At 54.2% G+C, this 11,654-nt stretch overlaps 2 protein-coding genes across 2 annotated transcripts; both read right to left on the reverse strand.

Annotated features, from left to right (window-relative positions):
• Positions 1 to 174: 174 nt before the first annotated feature.
• COCMIDRAFT_78258 (uncharacterized protein) lies at positions 175 to 417 on the reverse strand (the record flags this gene model as incomplete). The annotated part of the gene is made up of 1 exon (XM_007693863.1): positions 175 to 417. A coding segment is annotated over one exon (243 nt), but the record flags the coding sequence as incomplete, so codon positions are not given.
• Positions 418 to 3,263: 2,846 nt separating this feature from the next.
• Positions 3,264 to 6,541, reverse strand: COCMIDRAFT_8853 (uncharacterized protein; the record flags this gene model as incomplete). Its single annotated transcript, XM_007693855.1, has 3 exons — positions 3,264 to 4,698; positions 4,762 to 5,396; positions 6,410 to 6,541. The coding sequence occupies 3 exons, from the start codon at positions 6,539 to 6,541 to the stop codon at positions 3,264 to 3,266; spliced, it is 2,202 nt and encodes a 733-aa protein (XP_007692045.1).
• Between the last annotated feature and the right edge of the window lie 5,113 nt (positions 6,542 to 11,654).

Genomic DNA, 11,654 nt, shown 5'->3' on the forward strand with positions numbered 1-11,654 from the left:
GACGAAGATGATTTCGTCGTAGGGGCCTTGTTGGAGGGGGGTTTGGTTAGAATGAGTTGAGTGCGGGGGGGGGGGGGGGGTTAGGTGTATGGAGCTTTGCGGATCCGACCTCCCTTGCTCTTTACAAATACGATGGCCTTTTCGGACGATGGAATCTTGGGGATCAAAGGAGATGTCAAACATACCAACAGGCGTCTCAGTGTACCTCACTATAATCACCGCGCCCAGCCCGCCCTTGAACTCGCCATTCTCTTTGTCCGCCCACGAAGCTTCAAACTCATCATACGTCCCCTTGGGCAAATCGCTCAGCTTCAAGAAAAGGGAATACGACTCAGCCTTTAGCTTCTCCCATGGCGCCTCAGATCTAGGCACGGGATGCCGTCCCGCGTCCCCACCAAACGTACCGTATGTGGCCATTTGTACTGGAAGACACGACAAAAAAAACGGGGAAGCGTGTGGGGTCAGGTGTACTACTACAATCCCCAGAAACACACCTCATATATCTTTGGAACACGAAAATCACGAGGTTGGTTGAGGACAAGTTGACAAAAGGGTTATCAGCGCAAGAGCCAAGGAAACAGCGTGTGTGGCATTAGTACTACTAAGCCAGGTGGCACCCGAGGTCTATTACTATTATCTCATCCCTTGCGCTTTCCTATCTCACTCTTTCTCCAGGTGGCGTAGTGAAACGGCTGACGGTGCATTGCATAAGCGCACGGCGCACTCGATTTGCGAAATCTAGATGATTTCCGTTGGCGATTACAAGTGTGTACCAAAGGAATGTCTTGTTTGGGGTGCGCGGTGGCTGGCGGGGGCGGGGGCGGGGAACAGGGATGGGAGAACAGATGTAAGCGGAGCGGGATGAAGCGTGTCCGCTCGCAAGTAGTGCTGTGTGGCTTTGCGAGATCGCGGTGATTGGGTAGGGAAGAGATGGATGCAGGAAATATATCTAGATGATATTGAGATGATGAGGTAGGGGAGGTAGATTAGGTGAGGATTGCGAGCATGCAAGGATGCCCAAGCAAGAAAGCAAGAAACAGGACTATGCAACCGGACGATTTGGACTCACGATCACGATTTCAAGAATGAGGTCCGGAAATGACGGTTAAAAGTACGATTTGGTGGGGTGATGGAGGGGCTATGGGGATAGATGTGGGGAGCTTGGGCCTTGTGCAGAGGGAAGGAAAGAAAGAAGGAAAAGCCCACCACATTCAAACATCTATGCTTACTCTGTCATCTCTCTGTATTCAAATCTCGTGCTCACAAAAGATGAGCCTTCTGTCCCTACAAACAGCATTCCCTGCCGCAAAAGGAATGAAGAAAGTATCCTTTATTTTTCTACGTTCCCGCACGTAGCGCTACAGGCGCACGTGGCTTGGTTAGGATCCTTGCATAGTGGGATAATTGCGTGCATGACATTATATGTGTAGCTACGTATAGCCAGGGTTTTAGAGAGATGGGAGAGAGGTAAAAAAAAAAGCAAGATGGGTAGTATCGGGTTGGTTTTCGGGTGTGTGTTGATGTGTCTGTGTTACACACTTTGTTGTGGATTTACCTTGATGCAGGTGAGAATTTGAGAAGAAGAAGAAGTAGTAATAGTAATAGGAAAGGGCCCATGTTTCACGGACGAGTTAGACTATTATGTTTTTATCCGACCAAAAAAAAGGTGCCCATAATTATTCTATCCATCTTACGCGTGGACCCTTTTACCCACATCCCTTTGCCCTTGTAAATACTTGGTGAAACCCTCATCTACATATTCCGTGTACCCTGATCCGCAGCCTCGGTACCTTTTACCCTTCCCTAACCCGCAAAACAAAGACATTTGCCACTAAATCTCCCATTTCAAATCTCCCCAATCTACTCTATTCTAGCCGTTTATTCCCAGGGCTTAACCCTTCTCCAGCCGTTCCTTGAACACTTGACTCGTCGGCCATAGTCTCGGCCAAATACGGCCAAGAAAACCACACCCAGACACAAGAGCCACCAGAACGCCCACACGTGACAGCCGTCATGCCCAAAGAGGCAGTTGGGGCGCACAAAATGCATGTCATGCAGGCCGTCTAGCCCGTCGGCGGCTATTGCGACGGGCAGTCTAGTAACAGTAGCGTGGGGAGGTAACATGAAGTCGTGTCTTGGCAAGCCAGACGTGAGGCGAGTCATAGACACACGTGCGGTATTGCATACATGTGCGTGCGTACGTGCGTGCGTGGACGTGCCGCTTAAAGGACCCTGAGTGCGGGCAAGGCGCATGTGCGCTATGGGCACGAATACATTTGTGGGCTATCATTGCTCCGAGTTGGGCATGCTGTTAGTCAGTAAGAACGCACGTGTGTTTCGTGTGTCGTCGACTAGCTGAGCAGCTGTGCTAGCTCTCGTTTGGCTGTGTTGATGCTTTTCGATTGCCGACTCTTGGCCCAACGGCCGTAACGCCACCCTGGCCGAAGAGGACTCGTGGTCCTTCGAGTGAACATGGAAGAACCTTGTAACTTGTAACAGCAACGTGTTGATACGTGGGATGGACTTTTTCCATTCTGTTGCTTACTCGGTCTGTTGTCTGCGTGTTGAAACGGCGGCCAGAAGGCGATGACGGTGAGTGACGAGACGGGAGGAGCGGAAGACGGATTGAATCGAGGTGGAGAGCATGTAGAGCGTAGTATTAGAGAGACCCCTCTTGAAATCCCCATTGTTGACTGACTGACTGACTGATTGACTGGCTGACAAGAAAATCCTCCAAGTCTATAAACTATATCATACTGAAAGAAACAAATAAAAACACAGCGCATAAGCGTAGACCTGTTTTGATAACTTTTTGTGACTGCGATTTAAACGCCCGTTGTTACAAAGACCCAAAGTCTAGAAAAAGAGTCGGAGACAGACAGAAAATGACAATGATGACCCAGGGGATATATTCCGCGTAAAAAAAAACAAATAAAAGGACATGGCCACTCATTCACCTCTGGTAATGAGCATCAAATCGTGATACCAAGCGTGGCGTGTTGGTAAAGGAAGATGCACCTCTCGAGAGATGTATGTACATGAATCGAAACATGTGGCTGGCCGGCGGGCATTTTTTTTCGTATCCAAACACCAGGGTTGGCTGGCTTGGGGGTAGGAGATGAGAATGAAAAGATTCTCCCAATCCGAGAAACGCCAGGAGATGCAGATGACGAAAGAGGTGAAACCAGTCGTGACCTTTTCGTCTTGGATGATAGAAAATGGGTATTAGGAGAAGTAGAGGTAAAGTTCAAGGCATATGTGGCTTAGAACATGGAAGGATCTATGCCACCCATTCCAGCACCCGCAACATTGGCATTCTGCAGATTCTGAAGGTTTCCAGTAAGGCCAAGCTTCTGCATGGCCAACTCGGGGTTGCAGTGAGGTGCGTGGGAGCGGTGGTATTTGAGACCGTTGAGGTTCTTGTACCGCTTGCCACAGACTTCGCAGCGATATGGCTTTTCCTTCTCCATACCGACTGTGCCGGGGTATGGGATCGAGGTCAGGGGATCGACAATGGAAAATGTGCCGTCGTCGTTCTCCTTGAGCTGCTGGTTCTGGTGGCCGTGCTGCTTGTGGTACTTGAGACCGTTTTGGTTCTTGTACGCCTTTTCGCATCCAATAACCGGGCATCGGAATGGCTTGACCTCTTCGGGGAATGGGAATTGGGGGATGCTGGCACCGTTGAGGAGCTGTTGTTCCCGTAACCGCCTGGCCATTTCGCTCTGGTCGTTTCCGCTGAGCTGGTAGTTCTTGAGAGCTGCTTGCAGCTGTGCTTGGTTAAGACCACCACCCTGCTTGCTGAACAGACGCTTGCCCGGCTGGTCGATTGTGCCGTTGTTGTCAAAAGCGGCCATGCCAAAGTTGCCGTTGCCATTTCCGTTGAAGTTCATGCCCATGGGCATTCCCATGTCCATTCCCATCATTGGGTTGAAGCCGCCAAAATCCATGTCAAGCTCGGCTGGAGTGCCGGGGTGTGAGGATTCTGGCGAGGTCAAGTTGTGGTTTGCCATGGGCATGGTGCCCATTGTTGGCGTGTTGACCGAAGACACGGTGGGGTTGTTCTGAAGGTTGAATTGCTGCGAGGCTGAGGGCGTGTTTGGTGTTGATGTCCTCATGCCTTGGTGGTTTTGCATGTTGTTGGCCATGTTGACGTTGACGTTGAGATTTGACTGCTGGTTCTGGTTCTGGTTGAATTGATTTTGTACTGGGAACTGCTGCATGGGCTGCTGCTGCTGTTGCTGCTGCTGCTGCTGCTCATCAATGGAGCCCAGTGTGTCAAAATTAATGTCATCCATGTCCATGTCGTCCAGCGAATCCATGTCCTGTACAGTGGACAGGTTGGAGCGGCTGACGGAGCCTATCCGTGGGCGGTGTGCGCCGACTGAGCCTGATCTTTGTTGGAAGCCATTTTGGGTGTTGAAAGGTGCATCGCCCTGTGTCTGGCTGGGCGCGATCGAGTTTGTGGACGCACCGGATGCAGAGGTGAAGCCATTTGTGGGGGGCTGTTGGGGGCGGGCGGCAGGCGCGTTTGCGTGCGTCTCCTCAAAGTGCTGCAGCAGGTCGTGCAGCGAGGCGAGAGTGAGGCCACAGCAAGTAAAATCCTTCATAAAGGCGGCTTCCATCTTGGGCAGATATGATGACGAGTGGAACGAAGGCGAGTTGTTGGCAAAAGGTGCGGGTGAAGTGCCCATCATGATGCTGCGGAAAACGTGTTAGTCGGGTTTTGTTGTGGCGGCCCGAAAGTGGGTGGGGGTAACTTACTCATCGCGAATCCACGAGCCGACCGAGTGGCCGCCCCAACTCATGCCGCCGGCGAAGCTGCCCATGTTTGTGCTCTCGCGACGCCCGCGATCCTTCATGGTGATGGGCCTGGCGCCGCTGTTTCCGTAAAAGGAGGAGCCGAGCATGCTGATGGAGGGGTGGCGCTCGCTGATGCTGGGACGGGCATTGTGGTTGAAGTCGAAATTGTTAGGATTCAGCAGGCCTGGGGTGGTGGCTAGGTCTGGCTGGGCCTCTGCCTGCTTGAGGGCAGAAGTGAGGTTGGAGGTCTGGTTTGGGGGAGAGTTTGAGCCATAGCGCGGGGGCGTCTGGATGTCAATGGGCGAGGCAGTAGCCATGTCTGCGAAGCCGGCGTGAACTTGAGGCTCTTGGGGGAAGAGCGAAAAGCTGCAGTCGCCCGCGTCCTCGAACAAGACGTCCTCGTCTGGTTGGCGGCTAGCGGCAAGCTCGTGGGGCTTGCGGTGCCAGAGGTTGACGAGGGTGGCGGGGGAGTCCTTGTTGACACGGCCAAAGTGCGGTGATGAGGGGTGGTCAACAGGCGTGGTGATGGGAGTGCTCGCTGCGGTGGATTCGCGCGGCGAGTGGGTGAGGGGAGGCGGGTGCTCGTATGAATCCAGCTTCACGGTTAGGCGAAGTCAATGGGATATAAGCAGCGGCGGGGGTGCGCGCGGTGTTGTGGCGGGGACTGTGCGAGGCGTTTAAGCGCGGTCCCAGATGACTGTGCGGCGGTGGTGTGGTGTGGCGTGGTGCAGGCGAGGATTGGTGCGTGGTGCAACAATAGATGTTGGTGGACGGTAGGGCACAGTGATGGAGGGAGCAGTAGTGAGCAATACGAGGCAGCAGCAGCAGGAGAGATGCGTGTGCCTTTAGCAATTCAGGTCCGGGGGGGCAATGGTAGTGTTTTTTGGGGTATAAAAAAAAAGTACCGATGGCCGTGGGTGAAGCCGGGGCCTGGGGCGGGCTATATGTTGGCGTGGAAGCGGTGACGAGGTTAACGAGGGTAGAAGGGACAAGCGGCCGACTGCTGGGCGGGCTTGGAGGATCCCTGGCGATGGGTGGGTGGGTGCGGCCAATTGCGGGCTGGCGCTACTGTAACCTGTATGCGTCGCCGGCAGCAAAGGTGCAACTCTGACGAAGAGCCATGGCGGGTTGCATGACGAAATGAGCGGCCACACACGCGACTGCAATAGAACGGCCGAAGCTCACTGGCGCGCTGCGTGTGCGTGTGCGTGTGCGAGCGACAGGCACCCGGCACCAAGGGTGGATGAATGTCATCGAGCAACGAGCAGCGAGGGCCGTCCGTGGCGGGGCGGCGCTGCCGGCCGAGGCAGAGGCGTGTTTGGAGGCAGACGAGACGAGACGAGACTGAGAGAGCATGGCAAGGCAAGGCAAGGCATGGCATGCACGGCCACACGGTTGGTCGCCCCTACAACTAACTGCTAGTCGGATGGACGATGCACTTGGGCATGGACTAGAGCCGGAGCGCCTGTTCGTTGCTGTCGTTGCTGGCCACTGTGCCATTGTCATTGCCTGCTGCTGCTGCTGCTGCCAGGCCATCCTTGCTCCGTGCATTTGTCGCCGTCTTCTAGAAGGGCATGCTACTGGACGCATGGCAGTTGGTCCCAAGTACGCAGTAAGTCGCTGGCATCGCTGAGCCTGCGCCCGGGCCCGAGCCCGTTTGCAGTGGCGCAGGTGTGATCCGAGGAAATTCCGCCCGCGTGCTGCTGATGCACATGGTGTTGCTGGGCTTGGGTGTGCTCATGGTGGCGGTGATCACCTGACCAGGGGGGGCCCTTCCTCCATGCTCCCAACACGGGCCTGCGAACCGCCGCTGACGCTGACGCTGGCTCCATACAGACCAAGTACTGGTAATACTAAGTACATGCTACACGGACACACACGCCAGCTGCTACCATGGGCGTGGGCGGGTGCTGGTGCTGGTGCTGGTGTTGGTGCTGGTGGGTGGTCGTGGTAGTGCGCAGGAGCGAGGGGTGGCGCCACACGACGAGGACATGGCCTAGCCGCAACAGGGCCTGCTACTACTCCTCGGGCTCGGGTACTCGTATTTACTAGAAATCTGTTGAAGCACCCGTCCAAAGCATAGCACGCTCTCTGCAATGCCGTCGCAGAGGTTTCAAGCCAGTTGAACGGGCAGGTCGGCGCGTTGCATCTGCCCTGGCCGGGCTCGTTTCGGCTGTTTGCCTGTGTTTGGGCAGCTCTTACACAAGCAGCAGACTAAGTGGCCGCCGCCAGCCTGCCCAGCTAGCCCTGGCGCTACAATTGATCGGAGGCCCCGTCCCTACACTGACTGGCCTACTCCAACTCACCCTCGCCAAGCCAGCCAGCAGCCTCCAGCACCCGCGCAACGGCCTCGCTCCAGACGGCCACCAGCTGGGAGCCCAGAGGCTGTATACACTACATCCAATCCATCCATGCATCCAAGTCTACGTACTACCATGTATCCAAGTACCTACTTACACCTACTCTACATGCACTCCCTCAGCCGCAGTCCTCCCGAGAATCCAGCCCCCAGCCTAGCCACAGGCACAGTCACAGTCACGCTCCCCCGCGCCCTCGTATACAGGCAGTAGTCAATGCAGTGTGAGCGGCAGGCCTACTGCTGCTACCAAGCCTAATACCCCATGGTCCACGGCTGCTCGCTCGCCCTTCAGTGTATGGGGCACATGGTGTCGCCTGCTTACGTGCAGCTGCTGAGGAGATCGGCATCAGCCTGAGCCCACGACCCGCAATGTCGTGCTCCTTCTCCAGCGCCTGCCCCGTTTCCCTTCCATCGTCTTAAAGCATTGCCCCCCACGCCCGCTACTGGCCAAATTACCATTGCCTTGCCTCGACTCCTGGTCCGAAACATGGTCTCCCGGCCAGCTGACTGCGAATCTCTGCTGCTACTGTCGACTTGCTTCCTTTGACACCACCGGAGCCCGACCACCCGAGCGCCTGCCTCGCGCCTGCCTTGACCACAGCAAGCCCATCCCTGCCCGCCTGCCTTGATTGGACCCTGCAGCTGCTCCCACGCCCGGCCTCTGCATACTGTAGTACACACACTCTCTCTCTCACACTCGCTCGCTCGCTCGCTCGCTCACGCACGCACGCGTTGCACTCGGCCAACAGACGTGTACACTACTCACTCATTCACCCTCTCTCACTCTCACGCACGCACATACACACACATCTTACTACATCCACCCCTCCACTCCTCCGCCTATCCATCCATTCATACGCCCCATGCCCCTGTCGTCTAAGCCGGACGACACGTATCTCCCCGTCTCTCGTGTATGCTCTTTACCCATTTTACATGTCGTCTACATGACCACATACCACGCACATATATACGTACATACTACTACATACATATTACATTCCTTCACTCGAGCAATAGCATGCATCCCATCCCCCATTCACACACACACACACTTCCTCTCCCCTCCCTCTTCCCCTCCCTCTCCCCTCAATCGCCGCTCTCGGTCGGGGCGCATTTCGTTGGGGCGCGGGCCTCCCGCAGTCGCCTATCACCACCTTCGCCAAGCGGCTGCTGCTCACCCAAAGGCCGACCGGCGCTTTTTCCGTCCAGACTGACTGGCCGACGTCACTCTCTGCTTCCCAGTCACAGTCGCCGCCCATCTGTCGTTCATGCAGCCTGCATCGCAAACGGCATTTGGCAAACTTTAGCCCTACAGCCAGTAACCAGCCCCGTAGCTGCCGCTGTGCCGTCCATTTCAATCTCACCTGAATCGCCCTCCACTCTGCAACGTCAACACATCTCTTGCAGCAGGTCTGGCGAGCCGCCCCTCCCTCTCTCGTTCGTTTCCAACACGACCCCAAATCCCTTTGGGAATCCATTGCCAGTCGCGGCTAGCCCTATTCACCGCTAACCGTATAACCGGATGGATGCATGATGCACCGTACATCGACATCTACTATACACACCATGTCCCCATCCAATGCTAGCGTACCGTCAAGGGTGTCTCCGCTAGACTGTTTCAACCTTAGGCACTGCGCGCCGTGCATCAGCCCTGTTGACGTACTGTGCTGCACTGTGTATACTTACGCTCCATTATGCTCGTATCTCCCTTGTCGCCCACGCCGTTTCGCTGTCCCATGGAAATGGTAGTCTGGGGTTCCTAAGCACTCCTGCTCCTCAACCTCCTACCAACAAACTCAAAGTGCGCAGGGTTAGGCAGGTAAGCATACATACACACTACCCAGCAACGACAGCTCGCCGTCACAACAAGCGTTGACGACGCTTGCATTCGCCCCCCTCCCCTTCCCACGTGCTTTGACTATGTAGTACATTTCATGTGATATTCAACCAAGCTAAACACTTACTTCATCATCTCACGGCTGGCTCCTCCCACCAGCATCCCGACCCCTTCCTTTCCTTCCCTTCACCCTCACCCTCAACGTCATCTCGCATCGGTGCGAGTACGGCTACAGCCACGCGAAAATCATCAGTCAAGGTACCCCGTTACCACGACCGTCTAGAGCCAATGCATGGCCTCATTACCCGCATCTGATGCTTCACTCTGCTCTGTGCTCTGCCCCACCAGTGTACATTTGCCTTGTTCACGTTGAATCCCGAGTCCCGCTACCACCTCGAGACGGTTCACACAAAGTCACCTGGCGCCGCGCCTTGCCCACCCGATACACGCTGTACACGAATCCCCACTCTTGGGCACTATACAGTATGCACTAAGCATTTCATGCTTCTGCACTAAACCGCGTTGTCTGGTCGGTCCGATCACCTATCCACAGTCACGTGCCAATGGCGCTAGCATTGCACCCGATATGGGGAAACTCCAAAGCCCAGGCGTGTACCCGTTGATGCGCAACCAGGGTCGCCAGTGGTACAACCAAAGACGGCTTCCCGATTCTGTCTTCAAGGATTTGTACCTTGACAGCTGAAGCAGCATGATGTAAACCCCGGTCCGTTACAAGACGTCTTCGGCCCTTCATCCATGGACTGCACAAACACCCCATTGGGCGGCCCTCTGGCGTCATTTCCGATGCTGCAGCTCGCTTTCCTATACCACGACTCGGAAGATAAGAGCAGACAATAGGTTGAAAACGGGGTAACCATCGCATCATCAACCAGGTTCCCCTTCCTAATCGGCAATCTGCCATACGTCAAATCGCTAAGAAAGCGTCCCGAGATTGATAGGCATCACGACGATGCAAATCCACGCGTCCCTCCTATCGCGGTAGCCTCTTCGTATTACTTCACGGCCGCCGTTGACATTACGACATGTCCTCGCCGCAAACGGCGCGGGTGCGGTACTCCTTACCCGTCACTGTCGCGGAGCCGCAACGTATGACGACAAATACCGAACCAAATTGCTTAAATAGGCAACATGACGAGTTCTAGGCGCGGCGATCGCTGCAATCCCATCAATAGAACGTGTCAGCCCCCAAGATTATCCAGTGGATTGGTCTGCATACCTGACTTGGTATGTATCGTCGATTTGCTCAACCACGACACTTTTTTTTAATCTACCACTCCACCCTCATCATCAAAATATTGCACCCACCCCGTCGTGTCAAGATTTGTGTTGTTTCATGACTCTTTTCAAAACACGTCATATGACTGCGCCATTGTTGCTCCAAATAGGTCACATCCCGATGACGTTTAACCAGTAAAAACGACCACATGCAGTCGTGCGCTGGTTTAGTTGATACAAGATATCGAACCTTATCGCTCGGGAGGGAGTATCTATCAAAGCGCGGAGTATCTATCTCTCTTGGTATCGTAGGCCCCTCAGCTCATGTGGACTTGTAGCTCTAGCTTATAGTATCCCGCAATCGTGGAAAAGGCCCAACCATCACGAACGACGGTATTGTTCAGCCATCTTTCCACGACTCGTCGCTCCGCAACACTAGCCATGGAAACCGTTTTGTAGCGGCATCCGGGTGCAGTAACCGATGTAACTGCCACTTCATCACGCTTCTGTCGCCAACATGCAAGCGTAACGTAACATTAATGTGTCAGAGAATGAAATCGACAATACTTGGTACCCGGCCCAGTCCGAGCGCAACACCACGTCGGTTTCACATGATTACCCCCATGTGCTATTGATATTCGCATTGAGCGAGTGTAATAGAAAAAGGGAGATATCCGATGTCGATATTCGAAAAAGGGGTATTCAAGATGTGCCGGGTTTGTGCCCCATTTTGCTATTCACACTGCGCTGTGAATGAAACCTCTCAATGTCACAACGGAACAAACCGCTTTTCATATCCCGAGAGAGATGCGCATATTCTCTTGGCCACCACCACCAATTCCTCATTCCCATCTTTTCACCGCTCCCAATCAAAATAATAATCGATGTCCACCATATTACCAGGCCCATCATTCCACAGCCCCCTCCTTACATCTATCTCATCATCTCGCGCCTGCCCATCCCATCTTGATCAATGAACCCCATTTCAATCACCGTCTCACTCAGCACATGCAGTCGCATCTGCGCACTCTCATCTCCATAACTCCCGAACCATCTCTACTCTCGTGACTTTTTCCTGCAAATCACTTCAACGTCCCCCCCTCTCCCCATACACATCAAGCAGTTTGTACCCTCTCTCGCTCTGTAGAATAAATCTTCATATCCTACATCTTCGCACGTTTCAACCTCAATCTCACCAACAACGCATCTTCACTCTCCTCCCTTCAATTTCCATCCATCATCACATACAAAGTCTCCACAAAGTACAAGGTACAAAACTCGCTCTAGAAGAAATCTTCACATTCTACTATATACCCACATCGCACTCAATCTATCCGTGTGGGGGTGGGGAATCTCTCTCTCTCTCTCTCTCTCTCTCACACACACACTCTCTCATCAAAGCCAAGTTCGCTACGCTCAAAC

The sequence above is a fragment of the Bipolaris oryzae genome (genome assembly GCF_000523455.1).
Source record: "Bipolaris oryzae ATCC 44560 unplaced genomic scaffold scaffold_185, whole genome shotgun sequence".
NCBI classification, from domain to species: Eukaryota; Fungi; Ascomycota; class Dothideomycetes; order Pleosporales; family Pleosporaceae; genus Bipolaris; species Bipolaris oryzae.